This window comes from Lepisosteus platostomus, chromosome 10, assembly GCF_059453375.1.
Source record: "Lepisosteus platostomus isolate fLepPlt1 chromosome 10, fLepPlt1.hap1, whole genome shotgun sequence".
In the NCBI taxonomy this organism is placed as follows: domain Eukaryota; kingdom Metazoa; phylum Chordata; class Actinopteri; order Semionotiformes; family Lepisosteidae; genus Lepisosteus; species Lepisosteus platostomus.
Genome location: NC_142620.1, coordinates 7,301,128 through 7,322,295, shown reverse-complemented (window position 1 = coordinate 7,322,295; position 21,168 = coordinate 7,301,128). Strand labels below are relative to the sequence as shown.

Genomic DNA, 21,168 nt, shown 5'->3' with positions numbered 1-21,168 from the left:
CTGACTGCTAGCTGGCTAGGCAGCAGAAACACAATTTCAACAAACAAGCCAGTGTGAAAAAATGTAAATGAGAAAAAACTATGTTTTATTAAACTGGATTAATTGATGCTGGGTAATCACAGCTAAGAGGTCTTACTGACTCCATCTCATTTAGTTGGGAAAAAAAAATAACCCCACCTTTTCTGCCTCTTTAAGTGGTGTGTGTGTGCGCATGTGAAACTAAACTTCCACAAAACTGTGCAGCGGTAGTCTCACAACTGCAGCCACACTTGTATAACCAGGCAGGAGAAAATAAGCACTGTGCTCCGTAGCTATTCCCCATTAAACAGTTTCTGGTTCCTCCTTTGTTTTTATTGTCAAGTTGGTCGCTCCGACAGAAACAGCCTGCAATACTGACAGCTCTGCTAGGTGGCAGCATCACCCAACCTATGAGTGACTGCACATGAGCTAAGAGGATCACATGTGCCTTTGTTACAGTTTCTGCCCCTTGTTTTTACCAATGTGGTGTTATTTTTCTGAGCCCTACTTCTAAAAGAAATACGTCAGGTGCCGTCTGCTCTGCTTGACTGTGAATGTCAAGACGGCTGAAATGCTTTTGAGCATGTGTCTGATCTGCATAATCTGCATGTGTCTGGGGGCGCGTGCACTGTCAACAGAACATCATGAGTGTAGAAGGTACAGAACAACTGAATCTCCCGTTTCAGAAACCACAAAAAAACAACTGAAACACTTTGCCTCTCAGCTCATGAGAATGCCTCTCCATGCTAAGGAGGCTGACGTTCATATTTGTTCGTTTTTTCCCCTGTAGACAAGCCCTGATCAAACAGTCAAACTAATTCAGGCACTACAGAGTGAGCGCAGTTTGACACAGGAAAGGTAAGGTCCCGAGTTAAAGCCGGTTTGTAACTACATGTTTTGGAGGCTTTTCTTGTAACGAACAGCTAGAATGGTTATTTCCGTACAGGCGTCTTCTGCACTGAACTGTGTTGTATTAACAAGAAAGCAGCAGCGTGCGTTCTCCCTGACCTCTTCATTGGCGGGTTTCTTCATGCGGGGACATGCTGTGACAATGAGCTGGTGACATCGCTTGTGGACAACACAGGTACACACTGAAAAGAGAGAGAGAGACAGGACACAACCAGTCACGTGCCTGCCCTTTAACTGTTTCACTTTCTGAAAAGACTCTCTGCTGACCTTCATTTTAGAGCTCCTCTGTATGCAATATGCTCCTGACTGACATATATTAGGGCCAGCTTTCCAGCGGACTTCTTGGCTATTTAACCAAAGCCCTAAGTGCAATAATCATTTTCTTAAATGTGTGTTTTGAGCTCCCAAATAACAGCATCAAAAAATGACAGCAACATTCAAGTTAAATAAGCAGTTTCAAAGATCATTTGAAGTCTCCATTAGCGTCAGGGACAGAAACTTTGGAAAAAAGTCTAATTGCCAAATTATTTAGTGTTAAATAAAGCAGCTTGAGAGCTCAGTTGGAGTCAGACATAGTTGTAGTGAGAGCCAGGATAGGACAGACACAATAAATCATCAAATCTTGCATTGGTGTGCTGTAAGACACTTGAACTACTACAGCTCAGAAATGCAGGTTTTCTATATCTCTTTAAATCAACAACCGCTGAAGTAAAGTGTTCAATTGCTTTTTTTAATCTAATGATTAGGTCAGTTTGGTCTTTAAGAGCAGAAGCAGATTGCAAACCTAAAGACTCTGCAGATCTCTAGGAGCTAGTCTCCACCACTGTACAACATATCGTATTGCATTGGGCTGAATTTCCATTTGAGCACCAGAACTCTATTTAAATGTTGTATGAAGTCAATTTTTACAGCTCAATAAGAAAAGTATACAGACACACTGCAAGTAGCACTAGATAATTGTAGTAAATGATTGACTGAATGAATGGATTAATGACTCTCCCTGCTGGGCTCTACAAGCAAGCCTTCGCAAAGTGCAGAGTGACTTGTGAGCTCTCACAAGTGGTTTTCCTTTTTCTCTCTTTTTTTTTTTACTAAGAAAACAAACCGACTTCACTGCTCATGAAAAAACAAACTTTCAAAATACTAGAAAAGATGAAGGTCTACATGAGTGTCAAAAATGAAGTCCGCTAAATGTACCGCGAAGGGAGTGAAAAAGGAAATGCAGACTTGACAGCTCTCGGTCACGAAGGGTGTACAGCCTGCAGTCCCCAGTCTGTGGTGGGCCTGCAGAGAGCAACTGTGTTCTACAGTAGCTCGGCCTAGGCAGCGGTTTTTCACCCAGTGATATGGGGAGATAGAGCTGCACAATAGCAGAGGCTGGTGTAAGCTGCTTTCTCACAGTGCATGCGTTTCCTTCGAAGTGGACTGACAATGAAGTGGTTTCACTAAGAGTAGACAACTGCAGAGCCAGCGTGTTTATTTTGCGACGCCTGTCCTCTATTCTCCCGAACAGTTCCAGCCCATCCCCCATCCAGAAGGCATTTAGAAACCTTCTTTCCTCTTTATGACCTTTCTCTGTCTGTTGCTGACACCTTTAAACCTGAGCCAGAGGCAGTTTCAAACTGGTTAAGAGTTTGTCGTGGGTTTATTCTGTTCGCAAGAAACAGCAGCATTTAGTGCTTTCGATAAACCTCAAGTCTAGTCCCCCTGTCTGTTTGTTGGTTTGTTTGAGCATGCAAAGTAGTTTCTCACTCCTATTGAGAGCTGTGGACTCCTGCATCAGGCCAGTTAGATATCTGCTGCAAGGCGAGGAGGATGAAGGTTACCTTCTGCAAATATACAGTGTATGAATACAGGAAATGCAGAACGGCAGAAAGTGGAACATACCTTGGCACTGGTAGCCCTGCTTCCCGAACACCCCCCTATAATCAGAAAGAAGAAAGTCAGAAGAGCCTCTGCACAGACAGCAGCTCCCCAGCCTCTCTGCTCTCCCTGCACCCCTGTGAGGTCCTTACACCAGGCAGCGTGCACGGTGCTGGAGAACTGTCCTCTCCAGCAAACTAAACTTGTCCAGGAATGTCAGGTGGGATTTACTTGGAGAAGAAAAGAAGATGCGTCTGCTGGAATATAGACCACCCACACATCAGCTGAAGGTCGCTTATTCTGTGTAAGGAATGTAGGAACCTGGTACACACACACACACACACACACACACACACACACACACACATCTGAGCACGTGGCAGTGAGACGGCGGGGTGTGGGCTGACTCACCATATGAAGTCCCGGCAGTGGGAGCAGTAGGTAGGCTGCCGCAGGTAGGTGGACATGAACTTGTGTCCGTTCACCTGGTGGATCCTGCGCCGAACAGCTCCCTGCCGCTTCCGCGTGAATTGCTTGTAGGTCCGGCCGTTGGCTGTGGCGTGTTCTGAAACGGCAAGGCGGAGAGCGAGAGGGATCACCACCACAATGAGGCAGTGGACCGAAACTTGCCAGCAAGTCACAGAGAGGCCGAGATCAGCTCGGCCAGAGGAAGGGGACGACGAAAGACCTAACTCGAGATTGCACAGGTACACGGAGAGAAACAAACGAATCTTTCCACATCACAGCCCACTGGAGCTCAGCAGGTGTGAGCCTGGTCAGTACCTGGATGGGAGACCTCCTGGGAAAAACTAAGGTTGCTGCTGGAAGAGGTGTTAGTGGGGCCAGCAGGCGGCGCTCACCCTGCAGTCAGTGTGGGTCCTAATGCCCTGGTATAGTGACGGGGACACTATACTGTAAAAGGCACTGTCCTTCAGTTGAGACATAAAACTGAGGTCCTGACTCTCTTTGTGGTCATTAAAAATTCCAGGGCGCCTCTCGAAAAGAGTAGGGGTATAACCCCGGCGTCCAGGCCATTGGCCTTTACTAATCATGGCCTTCTAATAATCCCCATCTATGAACTGGCTTCATTACTCTGCTCTTCTACCCACTGAGTACCCACTGAGAGCTGATGTGTGGTGAGCGTTCTGGCGCACTATGGCTGCCTATGGGGCTACACATTGGTGGTGGTGGAGGGGAATCCCCATTACCTGTAAATCGCTTTGAGTGGAGTGTCCAGAAAAGCACTATATAAGTGTAAGCAAAGCTGGGGCCTTGATTACATGAGCAGTTCATGAGCAGTCCTTACACCCAGGCCTTGACAGAACACAAGCACACACGCACACAAAGAGAAAAAGACACACATTGGTACCAACAGTGACACTGCACTGTACTCCTAATCCCACTACATAAGCCGGAAAAAAGGCTGTATCAAAATCTTGCTTCTTTCAGTGTGCTGATGTGAAAGACACAGTCGTGAGAACAGACTTGCTAAATGAACACCCTCTTAAGATCACTTTATTAGCCATGTACAATTTCTTCCATTAGGAAATTGGAAATTTTTGCATACCCCAGCTTGCTTTCCATGAAATACACAGATGGGGAGAGAGAAGCTTGGGGTCAGAGCGCAGGGTCAGCCATTTATACAGTACAGCGCCCCTGGAGCAGCTGGGGTTAAGGGCCTTGCTCAGGGGCCCAATGGAGTAGGATTCCTCTGCCAGCCGCGGGATTTGAACCGGCAACCTTCCAGCCACAGGCGCAGATCCTTAGCCACAGAGCCACTGCTCCGCGTACCTTGTTGTCTGGTACCAATGGATCTGCTAGAACCAATGGTAAGACACAGATCTAGAGGAAGCGGAAGTATTGCCTGTGGCAACTGTACACCAACTCATTTACTGCTGTAAATAAGGGTCAAAGTCAGGAGTTCACAGCTCTAGATCTCGCACACATCTCGACAAATGCAGGCACCCGGGGGTAAAAAAAGCACAATCCTTTGTGTATACGGTCACCAAGGGCTGCAAGCTACAAACACACCGTAAGGATACCATATAACAGTCTGGCACTGTACACTGAGGGGGCGAACCTTTAATAGCACAATCAGTAGAGTGGTGACACACTCATCACCATGGAAATTATCATTGTGGCTGTTTAAAATAACAAGCACAGGGCAAAAACAACAACAACAACAACAACCTTTCTTGGTTGTTTTCGTTCAAGATAATCTACTGGAATACTGCTTGTAATTATGTCGACCTTTCTAGGAATCAAAAGTAATTCTGTCCTGCGTTAAGCACACAAGCACATTGTGGGTGGTGAGGGCAGGAAATGGAGTCATCTCCTCAGATACCTACAGCTGCACATTCATGTATACTGAACCAGCTGGCACCTCAGTAAGCCCTGGTACTCACACCGCTGACTGGACTGATGGTGGACGGGCGGCACCGATGCTGGTCACTCAGAGCTGCTACTTTGCACGGGCAGCAGAGAATTCACAGTCCAAAGGGCTCTCTAATGACAGGCCATTAGCAACACAAACGAAAACTGTAACCACAGTGTCTGCTTTCTGCCTGTCAGGCATTTCTGGTTCCTACACAATGGAAACTCCAGACACTGGTAACCACCAAGTGAGCTAACCGGAGACTTTCTTCCCTTAACTTTTACTTCTATCATTTAAATTGTATTTTGTATTTCTCCTTTACAGCTTATCGTCTCTATTTATCTCTTTTTATCTATTCAACTAAGAATCTCCTGTGAATGATCAGCTCATCTAATCTAGTCTGATATCAATTCCTTATGCTCTGTCTGCATTCCAACTCCAATGCAAAAACTCCCTGTCACTACAAACACAGCTCACAGAAAAGCACTGCTGTCAGGACGCGTTGACTGGTTACTGACTAAATGCATCAGTTAATAACAGCTTTTTAACAAAAGGAAAAGGTTCAAGATGAAAGTCATGTCAAAAGCATGCAAGAAATGCAGTGTCAAAGAGTGGAACAGTATGGCAATAAACATCCCATTCATCGTCACAAAGTCTCTTCTTCCTGATAAAGTTACAGCAAACTAGCCTGTCCCAGACGTACAGGGTACAAGGTGGGATCATACCCTGGATAGGTCCCTGGACCATCTCAGGGCACGCAAGAACACAAGGACTATTCACAGACACCCATGAGCCTAGTCAGAATGCCATTGAATCCACTCGGGCATGGGAAGAACTGGCAAAACCCACTCAGAATCAATCTTCCCTCTAATTTCTAATGGCCTGTGTGCGCAAAAAATTCAAGTTGTACAATTTGTTTTTCCCAGTGACAAAAAAAGTGTAGAAACCAAACGAAGTGTATATAAAATTGTTAACCTGAAATTAATTTTTGTTAATATTTCTCGCAACGGAACATATATCAAATGATGACTTTTCGGAGTAGGGGGTTCTACCAATTCATCAAGCCGTTCCCCTTCAAATGATCTTGCAGGTCTTCACCTCTTTCGACATAGTGAATCAATGTTTTTATTTTTTTAAGTAAAATACACTTTTAATTGAGTAATCCAAATTTGAACACTATTAGTCTACGTTTCTACGATATCAACTTTCAACGACGCACACTGTACAAACTGGAAAAGGAAAAGGCTGTTTATTGTGAAGCACAGAGATCCTAAAGACCAGGACAGTGACACAGCGAGTCCAGTCATGGAGACTGAGTGTGGAGCGAGTTGGAACAGTGAGGTACGAGACTACGAGAGCATAGATATTGATGATCGAGTAGAAATAATAATGCACACGGTCAAGTCATGTGGTCAATTCCACACTTTTCAGATGACGACTGTGTTTGTTTTATTATCATATATTTTTGGGGGAATTTATTTTTTTTGTGCGCAGTTCAATTTCCTATGTGTGCTGATTTCATAACCTATGTGCGCACAACTTAGAGGGAACATTGCTCAGAACCCATCTCAGTCCAAAAGTAAACTCGGCCTCTAAGAGCCGCCAGGCACTACAGCTCATATCCACTCCTGCAGGTCATCCACAGCAACACACAGCTGGCAGAGAAATTAGAACTTCATTAACTTCGTGTGAGCAGATGGAAAAGGTTTCATGCTCCTCAAAACAATTACTCAGCATTGAATTCAGCCATTGTGTTGGTAGCTTTAAATACAAGCACGTTGATATTGTACATGAGCCTGTGTTTCTTTTTCGGAACCACTTGACAATTCTGCCTTTTCTTTTTTCTAAAAAAGCCACTGCCTTGCAGATCATAGGGAACTTGAACAGAAATGAAACTTCTGAGGCCGACTGGTAAAACACACTGTCACCAAAGCTGGTCTTGCTGTTAGTCACTGGATCTTCGATACCCAGACTTATGACACGGGCAGCTCAGGCAGTTTCTCCAAGATGAACACCAGCTGTCCATCTTATTGTTCTGAAGTTGTGGAGCACTCTGCTTGGCGCCACTGCAGAGGCACGTCCTGTACTGGACTTGGTTTGCATTTTTACAGGTCAGTTTGGACCCGATACCTGACGGCCAATTACATCACACAAATACATCAAATTGGGTTTCAGCGCAGGAAGTGCAGAGTGTGTCACTGTCTGCAGCACCACAGCCCAGACTCCCTGCGCGCTGTGCACAGGCTACAACACCTGGCAGGCCGCAGGGCTTGAGTGGGGGCTGCTGGGAGTCAAGCGTGACCTGAGGGGGGGTGAACACGAGCACAGAGCCAGCAGAGCGAGGAGACCCGCAGCCAGCTCGACACGCCGCGCTGCCCTGCCAGAGCACTGCAGGAAGTCAGATGAACTATTAGAACATGCACAGGCGTATCACAGAGGAAACGGGTGGCGAGCCCTGAAGGAGTCCAGCGGGCGCGTTACTCATCAGCACAGCACCCCTTTAACTCCAGCACTTGAAATGGAGCCCCCCAGACCGCTCACAGACAAAAACGGTCTCAGCGGTCTTAGCGTCTCAGAGGACTGCAGCTTTCAATCGTTAAGCTAAATGCTTCATATCCAAAAGATTTATTACACAGCCTTTGTGTACTTGAGATCTGGAACCACGGTGGTTTAACATTAAGATAGTGTCAGTACGTTATCACAACTTAAAGGTATATCAAATCTCAGAGAAACCCTTTTGGAATAAGACTCAGTAAGACAACAAGAGGGGATGAAGATACTCTGGCGGGATGCCGAACGGCGCACAGCTGTCCGATTGTCAGCCCGAGCAGGAATCCTGCAGACGCACGGATCCGCGCAGGAGTCACACCCGGGCACACTCTGGGAGAGAAGGGAGACGGCGGCGGCGGCGGTCGGCTCACCGTCTGTGAAGGAGCCGGTGAGAGAGATCACAATGTAGACCTTCCCCTCGGGCTCCAGGTCCACCTGTTTGAACACAGACAGGACACAATCAGCCACCACAGCAAGGCTCTGTCCCCACTGCCCCTTTCCAGCAACGCACAGCGGAGAGCGGCAGACACGTAATTTACACTCACATCACACCCTCTCTTCTCCGATCATGGAAAACCTTTCCATTGTTATTATCAGCATCAATATATAATATATCATTCACATTATAATTAACAACACAACAACAATAATCATCATCATCAGGCAGTATATGTGCCATTGTTCCCTCTCCACTCTTATACAACGCAGTATGTATTCCAGTATCCAGAATATTGGTCTTGGCTTCAAAAGCACCTATTGGACTTGTTCTTCCCATTGCCGCTGTGGTTGCCAAGAATGCGCTCACTCGTTTCGGACTGAAACGACTGGTGATTCAACCCCCCGGGCTACACTTCAGCTGCTCAAACCCAGGAGTCAGCACAGGGCAGAGACAAACACATTTGCCTATGATGAAGACATTAGCTGGAGCAAAACCCAAAAGAGGCTTTAATGTATACAAACTAATAAATGACGCAAGGCTTTTCTCAGTATGTCAGATTAAATTCGTGTTTAAATTATTTTTTAATCTTAGACTGCTTGAATATATATCCTAAGACCTATATTTGTTTATTTCGGATGTTGCAGTCTTAATAAAGAATGTACTAAAACACCTCTTATGTGTGTGTAGACTGTATGGCTGAGCCCCAGAACCTAACCCCCTGTTTAAATTTAATCCTAATAATGAAATTTGTTCAGCATTCATTGATTCTCTATAGGGCACTCTTTTCTAGAATGCATCCCCAACGTATACCTGGGTATGACTGTTTTCCGAGATAGATTTGTCACCAGACTCAGTCTCTTTAATGGATTATGATTTGCAGGAGCTGCAGTGTACACACTGTGAATATTGAAATGGGAAGACAGGATCTCAGTGCTCGTTCGTAGAGTGGCTGCTTATGCTGGTGTCTGTACGCATTCACAAGATTGTACCCCAGGTCCTGATCTCATATATCCATTTCAGCTGGAACTCCAGGGGTTTACATTTTATTTCAGAAGCCTCGTTCTTCCGAAAAAGCCCCTGTGTGGGAGTCAGAAGCTCTACCTAGAGGTCCGAAAGACCTTCTTTCACTTGGAATAGTGGAAGCACAGTGAAATGCCTAAGGTGGACAAGAACAGATCTTATGACCAAACATAAAAGATTGCAAACCAGAAAAGCTCATGAGCTCCAGCACCAAAGGCTACGGTAGCAGCCGGTGAATACCTGCTCCAACACCTTATCCTAAAACTGAGCTGAGGGGGATCATTCATCCTGAGATGGCTTCCTGACACTGTGCTATGAGGAAGGGCTTCAACCTCTTTGCAGTTTCAAAGTGAAGAAGTGACAGCCGAGCACTGCAGCTCCTTTTTCTAAATGAACACATAGGTGCAGTAAGAACGCAAGAAAGTTCACAAAAGAGAGAAGGAATTGATCCCTGCCGATTCTTGAAAGAAACCAGAGTATCAGCTTCATCAACATGGCCGGGCAGCTTGTTCCTGACCGGTAAACAACTGCTTCCTGTTCTCAGTTTTAAAAGCACTTCCCTGTGTTTCAAGGCCATTAACTCATCCAAGTGTAAAGTACTTATAACACCCTGTCTGCATGCGTTTCGAAATTTTCCTATTATGGAAAAGTAAACAAAAAAATATATAATAGCATTGCCAAGAGTTTTGTAAACAACTTTAAAGAATTCCCAGGTTGTGTCTCCTCATGTCATGATCCTGACCTTCTCACCTGACCTGCTCTGCTTACACGAACAAACCCTGATTGGTGGGAAACAAATCTAACACCTGCGTGTGTTGTGTGTGAGGACGCATGGATGTGTACTTCCACAAACCCTGCCTGAGAAAGCAGTCAAAACACAGATTAGCAATATGTGCCCTAAGGGAATGAAAGGGACAGAGACAAAATATGGCCCAGCACAAATCCATGCTGGTCTAAGCACACTTTTCTTCTTCCTGACCAAAATGGCAGCCATTGTTAATAGGGTTAATTGACCAAGCCCCAACTACAAGCAAGCACACCACCCACATAGGGTTTTCATCTATAAAACCCAGGAGAATTGGACAATGGGCGATGGGACCAATGTGCACTATACAAAGGGTCCTGTTCCTCATGAAGATCAATAGGAAGAGTGGGCTGCCCACACAAAGCGGGTGATCTTGGTGCAGAGACGGTGTCACTGTGAGGGAGCTGTCTCTGTTGTGGTGGCGCGTGGCATTAGAACAGTTTCACACCATCACACCCCAACAACCGGGCCCTGCCCTGGCGTTCAATTAAGAACGTTAAGTAGTAATCCTGGGGCTACACTACAAAGATGAGCTCTGTGGTCAGGCTTTGAAAGAGAAAAGGTGGTAAAACACTCAATACAGGCACTTGAAGATTTTGGCATTCCCCTAAACTAGCTCTGGTTTTCCCCAAATATTCCCCATTTATCTCTCAAGACAACCAGTAAGAAACAGCCTTTGGGCCTGGCCCAGCCCAGAGGAAATGGGATCAGTGTGCTGGATAATGTATTTCTGCAAGCATGCATGGTGACACAGTACAAGAATGGCAGGAATGAGGCACACAGAGGCTGGGCAGGTTGGGCTGGTTTCCCAGGAGTGCCGGGGCATACCTCTCCAACTCAGGGCTTTCTGTCTTCATGGAAGGACAGGCATATCACCCTCACTCCTCCCAGACTCTTAAGAGGTTAAGAATGCAGAAGAAATCTTCAGATAGCTCATTATCCATGACCTGCTATGTGTTGGTCTAATATCAGATTAAGCATATACCATAGCATACTGTGGCCTGGCACGCCATGATTCTCCAAAGAGCAGCTACCTCAATTAGTCATTTATAACTGATACGCTGTGTTACAGGAAAATAGCTGACAATGGCTGGAGACAGATTGATTCATAATGATCTGCTTTCTATGTCCCATTGTGAGACAAGGATAGTAAAGCTGGGTGACAATGACTTTTCAATTACCCAGCTGTCAAGAGGAAACATCTGTGGTTTCATCTGTGACTCTTACACTGGTGTAGAGGCAGTGGTGAGAACTGTAAGTCAGAAGACAGAACAAAGGAATTGCTACGGTTTGTCATGGCAGGTAAGAGAACGACGAGGGAAAAACAAATGGAAGAGTTACGAAAAGAACCTCTTCTTGAAATTCCCTCCGGAAGAGCCGGAGCTGGGACAGGACAGCTCCCGGAGCTCACGAGCAGAGCAGTGACCCTCTCACCGAGGGAAGCAGCTCGGCTGTGAGCCGGAAAGTGCCGTGACACTACGGAATCCAGACAGTGATGTCACGAACACAAGTGTCTCTCTCACACACGGCATTTTATACCATGGTTTGCGGTCGACACCGAGTGGAAAGCTGTGGGCAGGTTTGAAATTCATCAAAAATGGGAACAATGCCACATAATGAGCTTTCTCTTTTCCTCTTCACAGCCCACACCTACAGACTCAATAGGAAAGAGACAAAAATCTATTTCAAGGCGTCTTCATTCTCATCTGCCGTGCACAGTTGTGGAGTGGTGAACAGAAATAACCAGAAACAGAGCTTGACAGATTGCTGAACTGTGGAAAAATAAAAAAAGTGCTTAGGCTACACACTGTTTAGACACGTATCTTGTGTCTAAATATAAAAGAAGGAACTCTGCGAGCTGTGAAACAGAAGTAGAAGATCTGCTTGCTTTTGTGAAAATTCAAGAGCCACAGGGTTACTTAAAAGCTTCCAAGGCAAAAAGAGACAGAGTCATGTCTGTCCCCCTGAACTGCACTTTGCAACTGACTTGCTTTTCTTAAAAGACAGTCTACTAAACTAGTCAACCAATAAGAAATCACCTGGAATAGAACACGCGTTAAGGTACGATATACCATTGATATCAGCACCGCATTCTGATTATCTTCACAATTATAAAGCTGTGGCGCTCTTTTCATCATAAAAGTGGCTGGTTACAAGAACAGGGATTTGGTTAGTGTGGCAGGCAAGGCAGAGTGTCTAAGACCATGGTCAGTGTGCGCTCTAGGATGACATCACCGAGAAGCATGCATGAGCTCTCTCACATTGAGGTGGTCTTTGCAAGGCTGGTGGAAAAAGCCACATAGCAGCGATTTATAAATATCTACCACCATTTATCTGAACACATGTGGGAGGAGAGTGTTGAGTGTGTACGCCTGTGGTTGGCACAGCAAGCACATTATGAGCGAAAAGGGGAATTGACATTTCACAGCCCAGTATGACTCAGTGACTCGGAGTCCTACTGCCCTTTGCTGTGTTGGCCCCTCAGCCTGCCGGACAGAGATAGCTGTAAGGACAACACGCAGACTTCATCACAGTGCTCTCTGGCTTTAACACGGGCACTCTGTTCACCTCAGGGAAGACTGAAGAACCTACCTACTGGTCAATTTCAGAGCAGTCAAAGCTTAGAACTCAGTGGGGAATGCTTTTCATGTAAAAACATGATTTCAAAATGATATAGAGTAGAAAGTAATTCTCTCATCACTAAAAGCATCAGGTGGCTCTCCAGATTTTGCCAGCTCTCAGTTAAACAGTCTCAAAAGCACAACTTCTTGGACAACATACTCCATTTGTCAGACCAGCAGCAACAACAAAGGGCCTAAACTCCTACTCCTTCCACCATCGATGACGGGGCTACAGGCTGGATTAGATCTCTCTGCCTTAGCTGCAGTACAATCTCCATGGAACAGCATGTTTGTATTCAGTGCTGAAGATGCTGCAAAGTGAGTTAGTTCTTGCTGACACACGTTTGCACTTACAAGAAACACTATAAAGAAGCACTTTTCTGGTGAAATCACCACCACCTCATTCAGACCACAAACACCATTTCTCTGCAAGCAGCTAAAAGTGGAGCTGAAGGTCAAGTGATGGCCGTTGCCCATATGTATGGTGTACCAAACATGCCTATGCAGTAACAGTTTATAATAGATGGCATTTTCAACGGAAATGTGACACGCAGTCTCTCCGGACTGTGATGGCCACCCTAGTGGAAGTGTGGGGGGTGAAAGTCAACACAGAGCCCCCTACTGGGAAACACACTGTGGAGAGCTTCTGAGTGGCTCAGTAGCTGAAGGCACTACCCCAAAGAGCAGGCTGAGCCTTCAGTCCAGACGCCAACACTTTAACTGTGTCATGCTGTTCGTCTGGTATAAACAGTAAGGTGCTCTAGTGACACCAGGGTACAGTGGCCTTGAGTTGGGGAGGGGTATCCGTGTAACACCATGTGCCCTGGGGTACTTTCAGATTGTTGTGTTATTCAGTAATACTGTGGAGCAAGGCCTAATTATTGTCTTCCTTCCATAATAGGGTCTTGGCAGTAAGCCGAATTGATCTGGTGATTTCAGAACGGATGGAGGCTGTGAGGGTAAAACAGAGACACTGCTTCACAGCACAACAAAACCAGCCAACTGACTTTCTGCACACCAGCGACCTCACACAGCCACCATGCCCTTGTATTCCACTGCCCTGCCTCCCAGTGCCCACTGGGAGACACGGATCTAATCAGCTGAACTCACTCTGGTCCTCTTTACCTCCGATTCCAAAGCAGCTCACTGCCAGCTATTTCCACAGCTCCACTGAAGAGATGTGCCTGCTGGTAGGTTTTCAACTGCATACCAATTGAACATCATCAATCTAATATTTATCAAGGACGGGGGCTCAACTCTTCTGCAAAGACCGGCTTCTCAAAAAGCAGTGTGTTCCCATACAGCAGACTTAAGACTGACTGCAAGACGTTTTTCCCACATTCCTGACTAATAATTTCTACAAAGAACAAGGTAACAATCTGATGACATCGCCCACTCCCAGAACTAATCCGATAATAAACAGAAGACGAAACACGGATAAGGGGGAGAAGCCTGGGAAAGAGACTGCCGCGAATCACCCCCCAGGCCAGCTGGAGAGAAAAGGATTTGGGAAAGAGGAGAAGAAAGTGAGTGAGAAAGTGAAAACAAGCCTGTGCTTGTGCTCACAGTACAAAAATAAAGCAAAGCAATTCTTTTCATGGGCCTTAGGGAAGTCAAATCCTTCTCGTTATACAGGTTTTCTGACGGAGAGTGATACTGACAAACCTGCAGAACAATGACATACAAGCGGTGCCTTATATGCATGTGTATATAAGCGTGTATGTAGGTGCAAATGCTGTACGTGTGTACTGAAAAGAGGCCACACAGGCCGGACTAACACACTAACGCACATTTGTCATACAAATTCCCCACATCAAGGCTGCCAACTACTATACCTACAGCAACAGTAAGCACTAAATGTCTCTGGAAAGTTTTGCTTGAGCTTTTTCTTACAAAAAGGCTCAGGTTCATGAATCACGGTGTGCTAAATGGTTAGAAACTACAAAATAATTTGCTATCTGTTTTGGTGTGTTGACACCAGCATGCTGAGGCCCGATTGTCTGCATTGATAAATGAGACAAAAGAGAACAAGATTACATTTGAAGGCATTGTAAGACACTGAAGAAGAAGAGGAGATTGTGCACTGGAAACAAGATATCTCCTTTGACTCAGGAAGCTGTCTGAACACCCACACACAGCAGTTACACAGCTCAGGTTGAAGAATGGAAATGCCGGTTTAACCACAGGTTAGAGTGGTCTTGAGCACACGGCTGCAGCTCTCACCCCCCACTGTCGGTGGGGAAGAGTCTTTTCACACAGCTTGGAATTATTCATTCGTTTTTCTTCACTTTTTATCCTCCACGTTTGGAACATGAAGGACTCTGTTAATGTTGGGGAATCAAAAGAACTGGAGATTAACCTCGGCCCCACTAGAGCCAAGTTATACAGTACTCCACAAGCTGGAAGCTCCTGGTTTCTGCCAATGAGTGTAATATCCTGGATTCAAACCAGTAACCTCAGGCTGTAAGACTCACCCTTCACCTCAGCATTACTGGGTCAGTCTTTTGTTTCAATGATTCAGTCAGAGGTTTTGGAAAATTTCCCCATAGATGAGACCCATGATAGCATTTCAAAATTCAGCTACTCTACAAAAGGGCACAAGAATAACTGTAGTGAGTGGCTTGCCAAGCCCGTTTTCATTACCGATGAACGGAAAATGCTAAAAAGCTATTTGCACCCAGAAGAGTTGAATTCACACATAAGTGTGGCACGAGCCAGTTGCAAAGACGTGTAGAAAAAATGGCGCTGTACATCTTTAATAACGTTCAGAGGTCCCCGCGGGTCTTCTGTGACAGCTTTGTCGAGATCAAACACCAGCGGCTTCATGCATCACAGTGTGCGATACCCCGCACCGCTGTGCTGGAGAAACAGCAAGTGGGCCGTGGTAGAGGAGGAGCACAGCGGGTGAGACAAAAACTCACTGAACTCACTGCTGGAGATGCCTCGTGCTGGAGATGCCATGCATTCTTCTAGCTGGTACCTCACTGTGCATGTACCTGCCTACGCCACTCCCAGAGAAACTCCCAGGCTGACCCTTAAGTCCTTCCAACATCAGTGTATTGTGCAAGGACATGTAAAGAGCATCTACATAACACACACCAACTTATATTCCCAGTTAGTATCTGAGATATAAGCAAAGCCTTCACTGCATTGTGGCATTTGATCCCCTGCATGAGCTCCAGGTTCGTAGTAAGAATTTTAATTCATTTACATTCTGTGTATTGGTGCTCACAACATGGTAACACCCATGTGATTTCAGCTTCACCCGCTGGGTCATGTAAGTATTTGGAAAATTGGTAAATCTATAAAATAACTGGTCAAGGTGTAAATAAACTTATGTTATTCTATAAATGTACCAGTCAGACCCCACAAGAAGAAAATCACTGTTCTAAAGCAGGAGGCGCCCAGACCTGCCCGAGTGACAGACACGTTAAACACTTCAACTCATAACTGAAATCCCCCATTGTGGTTTCTGAAAAACACCATGATGGTATGGTTAGAAATCAAATTGTAAAATAGAAATGTTTAGGAAACGTAATAGAATTACTGAATTCGTGATTAATTAGAAAAACACCTGCATGTGACAAGGTGCTCCTGCAAGCCAGGTAATGAATACCAATTGACAACACTGTCAGAAAAGAGAAAGAAAACCTGGTACATTATCATTTTAGTGAGATGACCGTTTCCAAACTGCTCATCTCCTACTTTACCTCCCCCAGCTCTGATGACACAGACCTCTCTCTGTCTGCATCGCTTCACAGGGACTCAAGGGCTGCTACACCAGAAAGACATCAGAAGCCAGAATCGTCCTTCGTGGTTCGTACACGTCTCCAGCAAGAAGTGATCAACGAGTCTCTTTCGGATTTCTCCTTTCCATTTAAATAGACACTCCTGCACTCCACGCCTCTCCTGGGATCCATCACCTCTTGTCATCCCTGGAGCTCCAGTTCCACACCCCTCTATCCATTCTCCCATTCTCCTCCTCCCTCTCCTGCTCTCCCACATACCCGAAGAGGGGCCACAGCTAAAATGTGGTGTGTTTTTTCTCTTTAGTTTTCGGTGGCAAGATTAACCTTTGCTGGTTCCTCTGCATTACATTACCTTTCTGTGAGTGCGGTCCCCTCCTATCCATCAGCCCTGCAGCGGATTAAACGTGCAGCTCAGACGAGTCCTTTTCACCCTTACCATGTCAGACGTGCAGAGATTCTGGGTAGTGTCTACTTGTTATACCCTTGTCAAAACGGAGAAAGGGAGGCTTCTTGGCTCATCTAACTTGTTAAGGTTTTTTTTTTTGCTGTAGCTAATTGATCCAAGACTCTCATCCAGCTGTTTCTTGAAGGATGCCAGAGGGACATCGGCTTCAACAATGTGACTGGGTAGCAACCCTGCAAAGCGCAGTAAAACCCACCAACAGAATCACTGTCAACAGGAGAAAGGGATAGGAAAGGACAGCCCCAATAGTGGGTTAACCATAGCAATAAAAATACATGCATGGAGAAGTGAAATCATACCCCGCAAATTTCACCAGCGCTAATTTTCATTTGGTGGGGAAGTAAGGAGGGGGAATGCGTATTTATGAAACTACACAGGAGCAGATAAAGCTGACACTTCCGGAACAGTCCTTTGGCCCCTGCATATTTACGAAGCCCTTCGTGCCTTGTGGACTGCAGCATGTATGCGGCCTGTGAGGAAGCTCTGGCCCAGTTACTGAACACACAGAAGAGAGAGGCAGCTCCTGGCCCAGCAGTGACCAGGTGTGTGCTGAACACTGGAGCTCAGTAAACAGGCTAATGGTATGAGTGCAACATGATCCACACAGGTACAGAGAACTTGCATGGTTCTGCTATTTAGTGTTCTGTAGTACCCATTGTATGTTGTTGTGCTATGTTGTGCATGATGAAGGGCTAGTTATTATTTACTCTTTGGTGATGTACTGTTCACATTGTGTGGCGTCATCTATTGTACTGTGCACATCACGAGAGAACAGCCTGAATAAGAATCTGAATACACATGGACACATGACAAATAAACTCCTCTCTCTAAATGCTGAATATCCACGGTATTGCACAAGTGATTCTGAGTGGTAGGAAACTACCCACATAGGCAAAGAGGATGGTCTATGTAGATCTTTCTGTCTCCTTCTATTTCCTCTTCAAGACAATGTGGGGAAGCAATAGAAAATGCAAACAGCGCACTTGGGTACAAAAGTATAAATTGTGGAATTCGAATCCAGGGAAGTTAAGCTTGAACTTTTGCTTTGCACTAACTACACAACAGATTTGGTCACCAAAACCACAAAATTGACATGATAGCCTTAGAAAGAATCCAGAGAACAAAACCGATTCCTGGAGTGTCATATACAGAAAGGATACAGAAAGGGATAATGATAATGATAATAATGATAATGTTTCTTTATTAGCCCTATACAATTTCTTGCATTAGGAATTCGTCTTTTCGCAGACCCCAGCTTGCTCTCCATGGAGACACAGACACACAGACAGGGAGAGAAGCTGGGGGTCAGAGCGCAGGGTCTGCCATTGTACGGCGCCCCTGGAGCTGTTAGGGTTAAGGGCCTTGCTCAGGGGCCCAACGGAGTAGGATTCTGCCGGCCACGGGATTTGAACCGGCAACCTTCCAGTCACAGGCACAGATCCTTAGCCACAGAGCCACCGCTCCGCCCCCAAGCTAAATCTCTTCAGTCCTAAAGAAAGGCAAGATCCTTCCTTCTGAGGTCAGGTAAGGAAAAAAGCAATCCAGGAGACCTTTTCACTCTAGTGTGACTTATGGAGGTCATAAGTGGAAACACGAGGGGAAATACTTTAAGGACACACAACGGGGAACACTTCTTCACACAAAGAGTTGTAGGATGTGCAACAGTCTTCCCAGCCACTCTGTGCTCCTCTAAGACACAGCTTAAACAACGTTTTAGATTCCCTCAGCTGCTGCATGCAATATGGGCCGGATGGCTTTCCCTCCATTGCAACCTCAAATACTCTTTTGTACCCTCATCATTGTCACGTTTGGAGCTCTGAACTATCCAATGTACAGTATCCCCTCTTTAGAAAATCTTTTTCTGGGGCCCGTGAACCACATTCTTATTGCTTCAGAACCCGCTTCCATAAAACATACTTGGTGTTTGATATCCGGAGTTCATCAAGCGCATGAGACTGCGGTCGTCAGAAAATGGGCAGTTGTCTTTTCTCTTATCTGGCACTTAGAATTTAACACAGCACACCACAGCCGCAGAACTGAACAACCCCAGAGGAGTGCAGAGAAATTAAGTGCCAAATAAATTATTTTTCTGAAGAAAAGCTCTGCTCCCTACCCCTGGCAAGGGCTGAAAACTGCCCCCATCTGATTTGTAAACTTATCACTTTTGTTTAACAAAAATACAAAACAAAAGAAAAGAGGGCAAATGCCTTCTAAGCTGTTTAGAGCTCCTCTTCTCGATATTGTTTTTTCAAAATGTCCTGTACAAAGCCCTTAGGGTTGCTTGAATGGGAGGACTCGACGAAACGATTGTTTTCTAGTCACGGAGATGAGTGTAAGCCTTTTGTGAATAAAACAGATACGTCATAGGCCCGCTTGCTCTTGCAAAGAAGCTGTAAGTGACAGCTCTTAATTAGTGCTGTACTTACTGGCGTGCTATATTTCCTGCCCAAGATGACCCATAGTTACAAGAACAGGAGGGGAAGTCCTGGAAGATATACACCCAAATGCACCAGTCTGCAAGTGAGCGCTCGTTTTCACCAGTGTAGAAGAAGCGACAGCAGTCTTTTCCCCTGGTGCAATCTCCGAACTGAGAAGCCAATGCACACTGTGACAGGACAGATTAACTGGAGCAGAGGGAAAACGCTCTGTGCAGGACAGACAAAGCAAATGGTGAAGCGAGTTAGGGGGGAAACAAAGGCTGTATTTTGCGACTGTGAAGGTTTCGCGAGCAACCCAGGTAGACCTTTAAAGGTGAGGCATCTCATCTAAAATGCAAAGTACAGATGAATTCGAGAGTTAATATACCCTCTGTATCTCCGGGTTTCAGGATTATAGAATTTAAATTCACAAGTCCCATACTAAAGGGCGCTAATGTGCGCACTCATTTAAACTGCACAATTTACCAAAACCAGGGGGGGTCACACAGTTCTCCGCCCATCAACAGAGCGTTTGTAATCGAAAGGTTACAAGGATATTGCATCTTGCTTTTTAAAAGCAGGAATTTAGAAGATCTCGCACTTAAGTGAGCTGTTGTGGATTGATGTACTAATAAAACAAAAACGCGTCAACTTGTTAGAATGGCGATGGACAAGGCGCTAATTTAGCCTTGTATGACTCACCCATCCCTCGAACGTCTCTTCTGTGTTGGAAGTTTTAATCAAGTCTTCGAACTGGATGGTACAATTGGCTACAAAGTCGTCGTATCCAATTGGAGCGTCGTGAAAGACCGCCAACTCAATCTTCTTGCCGTCGTTGATATTGAGACAGAACTCCTCGTTGTAGGTTGGCTTGTTAGTTTTCTGCTTAGTGTGCGTCTGTCCAATCTTACATTCGTCCACCCGGACCACAATGTAAGGGTCTAGCAGGAAACCGGACTTATTAAAAATTACGGAATGCCTGAGTGAGAATGTCGTAGGCTTGAGGTCCACAGCCTCGCCGATTCGCAGCTTCATGTATCCGTTGAATTTCATTCTGAAAACCGGGTTAAATGCCTTCCTATCTGCTCTGATCAGAACGTAAACAGAAGACGGCACGAAAACAAAACGTCACCCAATTATGTCCGACAGCGTTACTTTTTAAAAAGTTGCCTTTTTTTTAAGAAAAAAAAATTAAAAAAATTTAAAATTAAAAAAAAAGCTCAAAGGAACAGTTAAAAGCGAAAACACACAACGGGGAGAAATAACATCAATCAGCTTCAGGTTTTCTTCTTCTTCTTCGAGTGGTCTTTCATTCTTGTCACGTACCGTAGCCCGATTAAAATGATTTGCCTTATGAGAATGAGAAAACGCCAGCAGGTGTGAGGACCGCGCTGAGCTGCTCACCCACACCGCACTGAGCTCCACATCCTCCGCCGCTGCAACGCCCAGCGTCCCGGTGAGGCGCAGACTGCCCAGCCGCTCCAGAGAGCCCTTGTGATTTCGGCTGTCAGTGCACAATCATACCGCGCTAGTCAAGTGCAGTCGCGCTTCTGACAGCGGCTCATAATAAGGAAGAGCCCCAACTGAGGTTTAGGTCTCGTAAAGGGAAGTAAAAGAGATTCGTGAAAGTTGACAAGCAAGTCAGAAAAAGGAAAGGACAAAACGGTCGCTTTAGTTCTGGTCAAATCCAGGCTGCCCAACTCTTAACATGCGCTTAGGTCCTCTGCAGTACAACTACTTTCTGGCGTTTTTCTTTTTTTTTTGAAAGCCTTAAGAAGGTATGCGTATGCAAATAAAGTGTAAGTAACGCGGATCGGAAAATGTAGTTTTACCCGATCCTCTTGCCATTTGAGGCGCTGACTTGCAGCTCGTTTGAGACTACAATAACCACAGTGCACCGCGGTGCTCAGCTTTGACAGATGATACAGGTAGAGGTGGGG

At 45.5% G+C, this 21,168-nt stretch overlaps 1 protein-coding gene across 1 annotated transcript in view; it reads right to left on the bottom strand.

Annotated features, from left to right (window-relative positions):
- prkcha (protein kinase C, eta, a) overlaps positions 1 to 20,987 on the bottom strand; it is a 45,794-nt gene extending 24,807 nt beyond the window's left edge. Inside the window, exons 1-5 of the mRNA XM_088647787.1 lie at positions 19,931 to 20,987; positions 8,086 to 8,149; positions 3,202 to 3,355; positions 2,815 to 2,849; positions 1,027 to 1,109 (exon numbers count right to left, since the gene is read on the bottom strand). Coding sequence (XP_088503913.1) covers positions 1,027 to 1,109; positions 2,815 to 2,849; positions 3,202 to 3,355; positions 8,086 to 8,149; positions 19,931 to 20,281 — 687 coding nt within the window. The 5' untranslated portion in view covers positions 20,282 to 20,987. The remainder of the gene's footprint in view (positions 1 to 1,026; positions 1,110 to 2,814; positions 2,850 to 3,201; positions 3,356 to 8,085; positions 8,150 to 19,930) is intronic.
- Positions 20,988 to 21,168: the final 181 nt, after the last annotated feature.